Source organism: Otolemur garnettii, unplaced genomic scaffold (genome assembly GCF_000181295.1).
Source record: "Otolemur garnettii isolate 467f Iridium unplaced genomic scaffold, OtoGar3 scaffold00212, whole genome shotgun sequence".
Classification (NCBI taxonomy): domain Eukaryota; kingdom Metazoa; phylum Chordata; class Mammalia; order Primates; family Galagidae; genus Otolemur; species Otolemur garnettii.
In genome coordinates, this window is record NW_003852607.1 from 664762 (window position 1) to 678337 (window position 13576).

A 13576-nucleotide genomic window follows, 5' to 3' on the forward strand; every position below is an offset into this window, starting at 1 on the left:
CCAAGTAGCTGGGACCACAGGCACCCACCACAACGCCTGGCTATTTTTTGGTTGCAGCCATCATTGTTGTTTGGCGGGCCTGGGCTGGATTCGAACCCGCCACCTTAGGTGTATATGGCTGGCGCCTTAGCCACTTGAGCCACAGGCGCCCAGCCTAAATTTAAATTTTTTAAAGAAGGTTTACCTGACCACCGTCACCTTGAGCCTACCTGTTATGTATTTTCCTCATACTCTTTATCTTTTGTTTGTGTGTGTGTAGAACCTGTGTACAGCAACACTCTTTACTTTTTCTTTATATCATTCATCACAGTTGGTAGTTATTAATATACATTGATTTAGATGAGTATTGTCTCTCTCTCACTTCTGTCTTCCCACACTGGACTATAAATCCATGGGGGGTACAAACTTGTCTGTATCATAGCTCTAAAACACAGAAGCACACCTGACATAGACATCACAGGGAGGGAGACGATATAACCGGAACATGTTCTTTTATCTAGGGAGATTTCAAAAGCCCAACCTACTCCAATCTCTGACACCCAACGTAGCCGCAGTAATTATGAAATCCGATCCATCATCCCTCTTATTTGGTTGTACAATCTGTAGATATGTTCATGCCCAAGACTTCCTTTAATCCCTTTTATATCAACAACTTCGGGGCACACCCGGGGGTAATGCAGGTGTGACTGAAATAACAATGTCAGCACCAACTTTCTACCAAGCTGTAAACTCCATGAGAATAGGGGTCATCTTTACCTTTGTCTCATTCTGTCCCCAGGGGTACCTAGCATGGCATCTAGCATTTATTAGGTATTAAAGAATACTTGTGGCTGGGCATAGTGGCTCATGCCTATAATCCTAGCATTCTGGGAGGCTGATGGGGGTGGACTGCTGGAGGACAGGAGTTTGAGACTAAGCAAGTGCTACACCCTGTCTCTACTAAAAATAAAATAAAATAAAACTAACTGGATGTGGTGGTGGGTGCCTAATCCTAGCTACTCAGAATTCTAAGGCAAGAGGATTGCTTGAGCCCAGGAGTTTGAGGCTGTTGACTCGGCACCTGTAGCTCAGTGTCTAGGGCGCCAGCTACATACACTGAGACTGGCATGTTCGAACCCGGCCCAGGCCTGCGAAACAACGACAACTGCGAAACAAAAACAACAAAATAGCCGGGCGTTGTGGTGGGTGTCTGTACTCCCAGCTACTTGGGTGGCTCAGGCAAGAGAATCCCTTAAGCCTAAAAGTTTGAAGTTACTGTGAGCTAGGATGGCACAGCACTATATCCACAGCAACAGAGTAAGACACTGTCCCCCACCACCACCAAAAAAGAAAAAAAGAATACTTGTGAAATGAATGGATGTGTGAACAGATGGATAAATAGATGGTTGGAGAGAGGGAAGAAGGAAGAAAAACAGATGGAAGGAAGGGAGGGAAAAAGAGGGAGAAACTGCCGTAAGAAAGAATGGAAGGATAAGTGAATGGGCAAACACCTGGTACTTAGATGCATGGGTTCATGCCTCGTAGATTTCAGCCCAGGAATCTAAAAATGTATTTTTATATTATGCAACTTCTAAGAATTTGGGACTCCAACCAGATCTTTTTGATTCCCTATTGATTTCACGGGACTATCTTTTGCACCAGCATCCCTGTCACCCTCCAAAGAACTCTTTCCAGCTTGGTTACCTGGACTTTGACATTTTCTACATCACCTTCTCAGAGTGGGCCCCTCTCACTCCCTGCAGTAAATCAAGTGCTCTCGTTGTGCACCCTCACAGCACACTGCTTCTCCTTCAGAGCACTTCCTCCAGTTTGTAATTGTGTTATTTCCACATCCTCAATCAGGTGATAATCTCTACGAGGCAGCTTTCTGTCCTGTGTACTCTCCTAATATTACATATACATGTATATACACAATCAGTCTTCTGTACCTGAGGGTTACATATCCAAGCATTCAACCAACCATGGATCAAAAATACTGGGGGAAAAAAAGGATGGTTGCATCTGTGCTGAACACGTACAGACATTGTTTCTTATTTTCTAAATATGTTGTATCAACTATTTACATAGCATTTACATTGTACTGGATATTACAAGTAATCTAGAGACGACTTATGATACACAGGAAGATGTACAGGGGTTCTATGCCAATCCTACACCATTTTAGATAAGGGACTTGAGCACCCATGGATTTTGGCATCTCTGGAGAGCCCTGGAACCAAACCCACATGGATATCCAGGGGGCACTCTGGAGATCTGTGTGTGTTCCAATGAATTAAATAAACAAATGAATAAATGAATAAAATGAAAGGGGATGACTGGATTTTTCCCCCCTTTATCCAGGGAGGTCTCTAAAGCAACAATAATGTTGTCATTGTAATTTTCCACTCAGGTATGCTTTTAAAATGCCTAGCACGTCTCTCTTGCTTCATCTTGGGTCAGGCCTCTACCTCACTCATTAAACAAAGCCACCATGTACACTTCGGCAAGCTTGCTTTGCATCAGCTCTAATCTTTATTCTGTTCCTCAAAGTTGTGAAGTCTTTCAGTCTTTGCACATGCTATTTCATCACCACCATCACCACCATCACCACCATCACCGTCAACATCACCACCAATGGCAACATCAACATCACCTGTTGCCACCACAATGGTCACCATTGTACTTTGAATAATTCCTATTTATCCTTCAATTAACAGAGCAAATGACACTTTATTGAGGAGCTTCTCTGATACACACTCCCAGCACAGTGTGAACCCTTAATATACTTTTATCATAACTCTTACCACAATTATAACTGAACTGTTATTTGCATAATTATTGGTTACAGACTATGTCTGGCTCTATGAGAACAGACACGGTTTCTCTCCTATTGGATCTTGTATCTCTAGCTCTTAGAACATAGTAGGTTCTCATAATACATAAAGAATAAAGAAATGAAGTTTCTATAATTAATGATGTTTCTATCCACCTTAGAAAACATTTAACCCAATAAGGAAACAAAGCCCAGAAAAGGAAAGGTACCTTCCTAAGATGATGATACAGGGCACAACCTAGGCTAGAATTTAGACCACATGCCTCCCAGTTGAGCATTCATTCCATAACACCATTCTGAGCTTACAAAGATCCTGCAAAAACATAGTTTCCAAGATGCAATAATGAGGTGAGGTGATAAGACATACTTTGACATAAGAAGACCTAGTTTTAAGTCCCACATCTTCTATCACTGATTGTGTTACCATGAGGATTTCTTTTTTTTCCTTTATTTTTCTTCTGAGACAGAATCTCAAGCTGTCACCCTGGGTAGAGTGCTGTGGTGTCACAGCTCACAGCAACCTCAAACTCTTGGGCATAAGCAATTCTCTTGCCTCAGCCCCCTAAGCAGCTGGGACTACAGGCACAGGCTACAACGCCCAGCTATTTTGTTGTTGTTGTTGCAGCTGTCATTGTTGTTTTAGCTGGCCCAGGCCGGGTTCGAACCCACCAGCCTCAGTGGCAGCACCCTACCCACTGAGCTACGGGCGCCACCCTAACATGAGGATTTCATCTGACTTCTTTGAGCCTCAATTTTCTTATCTATGAAAGGGAAAATAGCAATCCTTACCTAGTAGCACTGTTGTAAGGATTTGAACTAGCTGTACAATAAACTGAAGTTTTTATTAGTGAGGACTACATCTCACAAGACATAGCATTTTATTTGAACCTTCAACTCCAAGAATACAGAAGTCTTTGCAGACCTCAGCTATCAAATGTAAAAGAGTATTTGGAGACCATCTAATTCTGAGCCAAAAGAAAAAAAAAAACAGGGGCCTGAAACTCTCCCATATTTGAACCTACTATAGCCTATGGGCTTCCCTGTCCTCATAGCATGAAATAATGTTCAGAAACCTCCCCAGTATGCTGTGATGTTTGGAGATTCCAGGTCCAATTCTAAAACAGGGTCTGGAGAGCCTCCAATTCCCAGCTAACAACATGACTGAGAATGTTCCCATTTTTGAGCCTTCTGTAGTCCTTGAGTTTTCTCTGGCTCCTAGTACTCAACAGTGCTTGGAGACCCCAAATCCTAGCATGCAGCAATCCTTGGAGACCCCAGGCCCAAATCTAAAGAAGTATTTGGAGACTCTCCAATCCTCAGCCAATATCAAGACTTGGAATTTCTCCATCTTTGAGCCTCCTATAGACCCTTGAACTATCCCCTTCAACTCCCAGCATGAAACAGTGCTTGGAGATCCCACTCCCAACTTGCAATGATGCCTAGAGATCCCATGTCCCAGCATGCAACAGTACTTGGAGTCCCTACACCCAACTTGCAATGATACATAGAGATCCTATCTCCCAGCGTGCAACAGTGATTGGAGATCTTCTCAGCCTAGGATGTCCTCAGCTTCTAGGCTCTCAATCCTCACCTGAGAGGCCAAAGCAGACAGCCCCAACTCGGAGCAGGAAATCTGCACCTTTGCTGAGCACCATGATGATACAGAGGCATCCCAAGGCCATGACTGCCAGGCCAAGCACTGCTATCACGGCAGCTGCCAGATTCACTTCTGTAAGGAGGAGAGAGGGAAGAAGCAGAGAACATAGAATGTAGGGAGTGGGGAGGACTCATCAATAGGGACTCAGAACCAGAGAGATGTAAGATTCAGGACCAGAGAGGAATCTTCAAGCAGAAGATCATCCAGCCCAACATTCTGTTTACACTGTTTAAAGAAGTAAGACTCAGAGAGGGTCAGTTATTTGCCTAAGGCCACAGAGCAAAAAGGAGACAGAACCAGGATTATAAAGAGGTGGGAATTACCAATCATTAACTTATGATCTGGTCACCTCCTTATAGGGAGGAAACTGAGGCAGTGGGGTACGAAGGAGACAATGGTGAAGGAGGTGTATTAAGTGGAATGATCCAAGTTGGAATCCTCCCCAGCCACTTCCTAGGTAGAAGACTCTGGTAAAGACTCTGAACTCCTCTCTGCCTCAGTTTCCTCTTCTAGAAAATCAGGAACAAAATCTCTACCTGGGTGGGCTGTCATAAGAATTAGAGGTCACATAGGTAAAGTGAGTGCCCAGGGCGTGGGTTTTCCCTGAGTTTCACTACCTCAGAGGCACAGAGCAGCTTGCCCAACCTCACACAGTGTAAGAGCAAGAGGAAGAGGAGAAGGTAAAGAACCACCACCATTTATTGAGGACCCACTATGTGCTAGGCTCCATATCAAGTATTTTAGGTGCATCATCTCATTAAATCTCTACAAAGGCCAGATAAGATTCAGGACATAAGTCCAATTCCCTTCCTGGTGGAGACACTGAGCCAGAGCGGTGATGGGGAGTCAGGGGTTCGAGCTGAAAGGGCAAGGTCTTCAGAGCTGCATTGTTCATTACAGTAAGCACTAGCCCCATGTGGCCACTTAATTCTAAATTGACTCTTAAATTAAACCAAATTTAAAACTCAGTTCCTTCAACACACCAGCCACATTCCAAGTGTTGGGTAGCCAAGTGTGTCCAGTGGCTCCCATATGGTTCAGACACAGAACATTTCTGTTTTTACAGAAGAGTCTGCAAGAGAGTGCTGCTTTAGAGTCAGAACTGTTTGAATTTGAATCCTGCTCCAGTCTCTGCCACTTCTTGGGGAAAAATAATTGTAACCATTTCTGGACTTCCGTTTTCTCATCTGGAGGGTTATAGAAAAGACTGGTGAGCATATCAGTGAGCCCCGAGTGCTGTGCTTTCCATGTGGTACATGCACATTTGTGATGTGTCAAACACGCTGCCCACAGAGAGGGGCTGGGACTTGCCCAAAGTTCCACAGCATGTGGCATAGGCAGAACTAGGGGTAAGAGTGTAAGCACAGGGCTTTGGAGAATAATGTCCCCATCATTGACTCTCCTGCCATCACTCCCCAGAGATGGGACATCTGCAGATTAAAGAAGCCAAGCCCATCCCAGGATAAGGCAGAGAAAGGGACAGTGCTGTCAAGAAGTCACTCCTCCACCAGCCATAGTGGCTCATGCCTGTAATCCCAACGCTCTAAGAGGCCAAGGTGGGTGAATTACTTGAGCTCAGGAGTTTGAGACCAGCCTGAGCAAGAGTGAGACCCCATCTCTACTAAAACTAGAAATATTAACTGGGCATGGTGGCAGGCAGTTAAAATCCCAGCTACTTGGGAGACTGAGGCAGGAGGATCTCTTAAGCCCAAGAGTTTGAGGTTGCTGTGAGCCATGATGATGATGCCGGCATAGAGTACTATGCAGATTGAGGGATGCAGGGATGCAGATTGAGACTCTGTCTCAAAAATAAATAAATAAATAAATAAATAAACAAACTCCTCCAACATGGTCAGTATATCCTCCACCCCTCACCTAGCACAGAGTGAAAAGTTCTCACCTTTCTTTGTGGTTCTCTGGAAGATATGTGCATTCTCTCCTGTGGTGAAGAATTTAAAATAGCTGCAGTTTGCTTCTGTGGAAGCAAAAGAGAGAACAGAGGAGGTGATGATACGAAATCCCTGGTGCCAGCTCAGGGCTAGACACTTAACATGGCTTACAAAAGCCTAAAACTAGGGTATTAGCACCCCCAATACATAGAGGAGAAAACTGATGCTCAGAGATATAAAAGCCACCTGTGCCACACCCCAGTCAGGAGCTGGGATTCCACCCAGGAGCTGTGAGGTCCAGATCTGTGGCCTTGCATGGGTCCTAAACCTCTCTGGGCCTCTGATTCTAGGCCTTCCTCTTTAAAATGAGATGATCTCTTTCCTGGGCCCTTCACAAGGGATTGTTGAGGGTAAAATGAGATTAGAAATGATAATCACAGGCCGGGCACAGTGGCTCATGCCTGTAGTCCCAGCACTCTGGGAGGCTGAGGCAGGTGGATTGCCTGAGCTCAGGAGTTTGAAACCACCCTGAACAAGAGCGAGACCCTGGCTGGACGCCTGTAGCTCAAGTGGCTAAGGTGCCAGCCGCATACCCCAGAGCTGGCCGGTTGGAATCCAGTCTGGGCCTGCGAAACAATGACAATTACAACCAAAAAATAGCCAGGTGTTGTGGTGGGCACCTGTAGTCCCAGCTACTTGGGAGGCTGAGGCAAGAGAATTGCTTAAGACTATGAGTTGGAGGTTGCTGTGAGCTGTGGTACCACAGCACTCTACCCAGGGCAACAGCTTGAGGCTCTATCTCAAAAAAAAAAAAAAAAGAGTGAGACCAAAAGGTGACACAAGAGGATCTCTTGAGCCCAAGAGTTTGAGGTTGCTGTGAACTCTAATGCCACAGCACTCTACCTGGTGCAACAGAGTGAGACTCTGTCTCACAAAAAGTAAAAAAAAAGAAATGATAATCACTTTATCCAACAAAGTACACAAACATACAGGTAATAGAAAGCTAAGAGACTCAGGAAAGATTCCATCTCAAAATGGACTTCTTTCTCAAACACACAGAGTACCTACAGATCAGCAAGAAGAGAGGGGTAAATGGGGAAAGGATGTAAATAGTTATGCAGCAGGGTAATCCCCAAGTACATGAAGAGATGCTTTACTTCACCAGGAATCACAGAAATGCAACTGAAATCAGCAGGGAGCCACCACTTTTGATAAATTAGGCTAGAAAATTTTAAAAGGGTAATATTGAGGGTTTGGAAGGATAAGAGGAAAGAGCTGGCAGTGTGAACTGATATTAGTCTTTTTGGAAGCCACTTTGAGGTATTTTATGAAATGACCCTACAACTCAAGAATCTCACTCCTGGGGTGGTGCCTGTGACTCAGGGAGTAAGGCGCCAGCCCCATATACCAGAGGTGGCGGGTTCAAACCCAGCCCGGGCCAAAAACTGCAAAAAAAAAAAAAAAAAAAAAAAAAAAAAACTCACTCCTGGGTATATATCTGAAAAGAAAAATATATGAGAACATATATGCAGATGTTCACTGAAGCATTATTTATAATTCATGTGGAGTCAAAAACAACTTAGGTGTCCATCTCCAGGAGAACAGATAAGTAAATGTGATGGTGCTCCCAGTAGAATAGCCATGAGCTAGGAGAACGTGAAATGAGATGGAGAGATTTGAGAGACACAATGTTGATCAAAAATAAAAAAAAAAATTAAGGCTAGGCACAGTGGCTCACTCCTGTAATCCTAGCACTCTGGGAGGCCCATGTGGGTGACTGCTTGAGCTCAAGAATTCAAGTCCTGCCTGAGCAAGAGTGAGATCCTGTCTCTACTAAAAATAGAAAAACTAGCCAGGCATAGAGGGGGGCTCCCAGCTACTTGGGAGGCTGAGGCAGGAGGATCACTTGAACCAAAGAGTTTGAGGTTGCTGTGAGCTATGACACCAGTGTGGCACTCTACCCAGGGCTACAGAGTGAGACTCTGTCTCAAAAAAAAAAAAAAAAATTCAAAAACAAACAAAGTGGTATGAGGGAAAAAAATTCCAAAAAAGGACAAAATCTGTAGCATGATCTCATGTAAATAAAACACATACATACATAAGACCATATATTTTCCAAGTCACAACACATATCCATGACTATACATCAAATATATTAAAGAGATGAGTTAGGAAAGAATTTAAAAAATGTAAAATGAAGTACAAGGAAGATTTTGCAAAGGTTGATAATGATTTTGTAACAAAACTGAGGAGTGCGATTCACCCAACTTTATGTTTGTAAGGTCCAAGAAACCTTAACTTTATTAAGATACTTTCTCAACTGCATTTTAGAGCTAGAACTTCCCTCAGAACTCACCTCGCTCAACCTACTGTCTTATCCTACAGATGAGAAAACTGAGGCACGGAAAGGGGAAAAAGAGGTCGAGAACAAAAGGGGTAAAGAAAAATAGGAGAGGGGCTGGGCAGTCCAGAGAAGTGGAGAAGAAACTGTCCAAATTGAAAGAGGATGTGCAGGGACAAGAGATAAATCCCTGATCCAGGTGAGGTGGTGTGAAACACTCCACCCGGTACCTTGAGGGAGTAAGATGTCTGGTCAGTAGCGAGAGGTGTAAATTCTTACCCTGCACCAGCAAGAAGCGAGGGATGTTCAGTGTCACAAAGGGAAGGGTGAGGAGGTTTTTTGCAGCAGTCAGTTTGGGAAACATGGTCTTCTTCCATGAAAGAAGTGTGAAGTCCCTTCTGGGACAGGATGGGGTGTCTGGCATCCCATTTTGGCTACTAATGATTTCGGACATCCTGTCTCTTGACCCCCAAAGATATGGCATATCCCATCTAGAGAAGGATAGAGTATGGGTCGGCCCTCTTGAAGCCAAGGGAGAGAGGGAATGTCTTCTGATGGGCAGTGGGAAGTGTGGGCTGTCTCTCTGAGATAATGAAGATTGTGAGATGTCCTCAGAGAGGCTGGGATTGTGGGGTGACAGTAATAGCCCTGTGAGGAGACTGAAGTCCTTTCTGACCAATAGACAGGAAAGCAAGAGATGTGAAGTACTCCACATTATGCAGCGAGGTGGGATGGAAATTTCCCTCCAGTGCAGCAAGAAACTTTGGGTCCTCTTTAGGGACTAGTGAGATGTGATGTAATGTAGCTGTTAAGAACAAAGATAATCAGGGCTCAAATTCCATACAAGCAGCATGGATACATAGACCAAGGGATTGAGGGTGATTCATAATAACTATTCATGGGGTTGTTATGATGGTTAATTAGTTAAAGCATTTAGAATAGAACCAAGCACTACATAGGCATCTAATATTTTTATTATCAGATCATCTGTTCTACAAAAGTTGGGATCCCAAGGGGCAAAAGCTAGCTCATCTGTAGCAGTGAAGTCTTTCAGAGAGCCCAGCTGGACATTGTGTGGGTAGCTCAGGCAGCAAGGGGTGCCTGGCACCCTTTGGTGTTACCAGGGACCTGGAACATGCTATCTGGGGCCCTATGATGCAAGACATCATATCTGGAGAAGTGAAGGATGAGGGAAACACTATCTGGATCCCAGAAAGACAGGAAATATTCTCTGAGGGGTACTGAAGATTGTAAGACATTCTTTGGAGAGAAAAGAATGATAGACATCTCATACGGGTGATCAAATATACAACAGCCTAGATAGGCTCTGAGGGGTGTCCGGTATTTTCCTTCAGTCAGTAGAGATAGAATGAGATGTCATCCAGTTCCCAAGGAGTATAGAATGTTCCACTGGTGAAAGTACAAGGTATGGTGTGTCCTATTGGACTATGGGATATCTCTCAGCAAAGCCAAGGGTACAAGAATGTGAGGGCCATGGGGGTGTCCATAAAAGAAAATGAGAAGGGTTGGGATGTCCAGCCTGAACATTTAGAGGCGAGAGGGATAGGAAATGAAGAAGAGCATTTCCAGGAAGCCTAAGGTCTACTCTGGGATTCTGGGAAGTCTCTGGAGAGTGTGTCATTTGGTGGAATCAGTAGATGGGAACAGGCAGAGATTCTACTTAGGTGTGAGCCTTAAGCTGGTCTATGTCCCCAGGGCTCACAGGGTGGGAGTGCAGACTGTTTCCAGGGTGGAAGTACAAGCTGGCTACAGGAGCCTAGACTGTCTCCCTGGGGCACAGGCTGCCTCAGGGGGTGCAGAAGTTTCTGGGGGATGCAGGCCATCTGGTGTGGGCACATGCTGTCTGAAAGTACCAGCTGCATTGGAATAGCAAATTGGGTGTAGGGACACAGCAAGGTTTATCTAGGGACATTAGCTCTCTGGAGCTACTGGCTGGTTTAGGAGGACCCAGTAATGCTTGGGAAGGGGCTTTGGGGGTCATGGAATGATCTAGGAGCATAGACCGGTCTGAGGGTACAAGTTAGTCTGGGGGCAGAGGCTATAACTAAGACACAGGCTGGTCTGGGGGTGCAGGATAGTTGGGGGGCACAGGATGGTCTTGGGGCCCAGGCTTTCTTTGGCAGCACAAAATGATGGAGGGATACAGCCTGGTCTAAGGTCACAGGATGCAGGATGGGGGTGCAGGATGATTTGGTAGTTTATGCTAGTCTAGGGCTACAGCCATACCCAGGGGAGAGGCCTTAGCTGATTGCAAGTTCTAAGGCACAAAGGACATGGAGGCACAGGTTTGCTGGGGTCACAGGCCGTAGCTGGGGGTACAGGCTGGCTGGGGCACAAGTTCTCTGGAGGTAAGGCAGTTGGAGCTCAGCTGGGTCTGAGGCTCAACCTCTCTCTCCCTCCCCAGTTTATGGGACCCGAGGCTGATGTGGGCGCTTTCTGGGGATGCCAGGTCTCTTTCTCTGGGAGCATGGGCAGTTTCTGGGGTGCGGTTTTCTGAGACACAGGCCCCTTCCTCACACCCTGTCTGCCTGCGGGACACAAGCCTTGGCCCAGGGCGGCGGCCTCTCACCTCCGGGCAGCTCCGCGGGGCCACAGGTCTCCCTGCCCGCGGGCACGTCAGCCTGCCACAGTCGTTTGGTGCACACCTTCCACAGCCCCAGGTGGGCGGCGTCGCAGACGGCGCTGCCGTTGGCCTTGTAGGTGTTGAGCTCCACCCAGAACTCGGTGCCCACGGACAGCACCGCCAGCGTGGCGCCCACGGTGGCCAGCAGCAGCGCCAGCTTGACCTTCCCCTCGTGCTCCGGCGTCAGCTCCAACCCCTGCTGCTCGTGAGCCCGCCGCCGGCCCGCGGCCCCCCGCCGCCGACTCTCTTCTTGCATGAAGAAGTTGGACCACATCATCATCCTCCTGGCCTGCCAGCTGGGCTAGAACGACTCAGAGGAGGCAGGGCAGAGCAGGAGTCCTGGTGGGCTGGAGGGGCTGAATCCCCGAGGACTATTAAAGAGCAAGATCTGACCGGGTCCACCCTGGAACCTCAGTTGGGAAAGACAAGGTCGCCTCTGGGATTTAGAAAAGAAAAAACTGGATCCCTGAACTGGGGACGCCTGAGGTTCAGAGGGACTGAGGTGCCCTCAAGAATTCAGCAAAGAAAATGGGGCCTTGAGAAAAAGCAAGGTCCCCCTGAGGTCCAGAGAACCTGTGTTCCCAGGAGGAAGAATGAGTGCCCAGCTGAAATTCTGGGGCGTTGCTGGGGTCCCTGGAAATATAAAAATAAAAATGGAAACTGGTTTTCCTGAGGGAAGGGATTGGAGCACCCCTCTAGGGCTCAGAGTTTGGGGTGCCCAGGAAGAGAACTTCAGTTTGAAAGGAGAGGTAGGTTGGGTTCCTTTAGGCTCAGAGTTTGAGGACAGGGGACTTGGGATTCAGAAAAGGAAACAGAAGGTCCCCCCAGGGGGGCTCAAGAGGGAAATTCCCTCTGGGGTTCCCAGAGGCAGTGGGACCCCAGCCTTCACAGAAGAGCACTGGCAGAGTCCTGGCTAGAATTCAGGAAAAGGGGTTGGGGGGTCTCCCTGGCCATTTATACAAGAGATCAGAGGAGGTCTCTACTGAGGCTGGGAAACACAGTGCAGTCCAGAAAAGAAGGCTGTCTCCCCTGGGGCTCAGAAGAGGGCCTAGGGCCCCCACTGGGGCTCAGACCAAGGGGCACAATGTACCCCCAGGATTCAAAAGACAACTGGGACCAAAAAGGGGCTTTGATTCCCTTCGTAATCTCTCTGACCACCTTCCCCAGGCTCCCAGGGCCTGCCGGGCCCCGATGGCTCCAGGCTCAGCTCGGGGCCAGGCTCTCCCCTCAGACCTCCCACCCCGGTGTCCTGGCCAGGGTCCCCTCTCGCTGTCCTGCCTCCGCGCTGCGTAGCCCCCAGCTCCACGCCGCCTCCGAACCGTCCGCCTCCCGCCGACAGCGCCTGCTGGGCTACCGGGCTGGCCCCTCCGCGCCCTCCTGGCCTCGCCCCCATCCACCCACCCAGTTCACCGCCTGGGCTATTTCGGGCGCGACCCGTAAATAACACCCGCACCTGTCGCCTGGTGCCTGTTGCCATAGGGATCCCGGGTATTTTAAGGGGACAGAGAGGGTAGGAAGGAGGCGGCCCGAGGAGGAGGGGCTGGGGCCGGGTCCTGAAAAGCCTGATGAGACTGATTCCTGTAAGGGACAAGGGCAGGGTCAGAGATGCCCAGGTCAGCCAACCTGAACTGCTGGGTTCCCAGGAGAAGGGGCTGGGGGCCTGGGTCCCTGGTCTAGGAGAAGAGGTGGCAGGGGCCCAGACCCCTGGGATTGAAGGATGAAGGGCTAGAGACCCAATTCCTGGGTCTGGGGGTGGATGGGCTGGGGAACTGGGCTCCTGGGTCTGAGAGCCTGGGGCTCTGGGTCTGAAGGAGTAGGGGCTGGGGGACTGGGCCCCTGAGTCTGATAGAGGGGGGAATTGAGGATTGAGTCCTTGGGTCTGAGGGAGAAGGGGGTTGGGGACCCAGTCCTTGGTCTGAGGGAGGAAGGACCAGAGAGGACTCCTGGGCCTCTGGGGAGGAGCCCAGGGACAGAATCCTAGGTCTTGAGGGATAGAAGGACCTGGTCCTATGTTGGGGTCCTCAGCCCCCCCAGAAGATAGGAAGGGCAGGCCCCAGGTAACTGGCTGTCAGTGGAACGGGAACCAGAGCAGCAGTCCTCTTCATCGGAGTTTATTAGATGGGGCACCCCCAGGGGACCTTCCATGCAGTTTCAGCTCCCCCAGGAGAAGGGACAGGGGACAGCCATGTGCCATGGCAGCAGGGCCTGATCTTCAACCCCTCACCCCCATCCC

At 48.0% G+C, this 13576-nt stretch overlaps 1 protein-coding gene across 3 annotated transcripts in view; it reads right to left on the minus strand.

Moving 5' to 3' along the window:
* The window catches only part of CACNG6 (calcium voltage-gated channel auxiliary subunit gamma 6), a 17980-nt gene extending 6357 nt beyond the window's left edge, over positions 1-11623 (minus strand). Inside the window, exons 1-3 of one of the 3 annotated variants that reach the window (XM_003801580.1) lie at positions 11290-11623; positions 6370-6444; positions 4404-4541 (exon numbers count right to left, since the gene is read on the minus strand). In XM_003801580.1, coding sequence (XP_003801628.1) covers positions 4404-4541; positions 6370-6444; positions 11290-11623 — 547 coding nt within the window. The remainder of the gene's footprint in view (positions 1-4403; positions 4542-6369; positions 6445-11289) is intronic. The other 2 variants (XM_012812631.1, XM_012812633.1) reach the window with 2 other exon arrangements.
* Positions 11624-13576: the final 1953 nt, after the last annotated feature.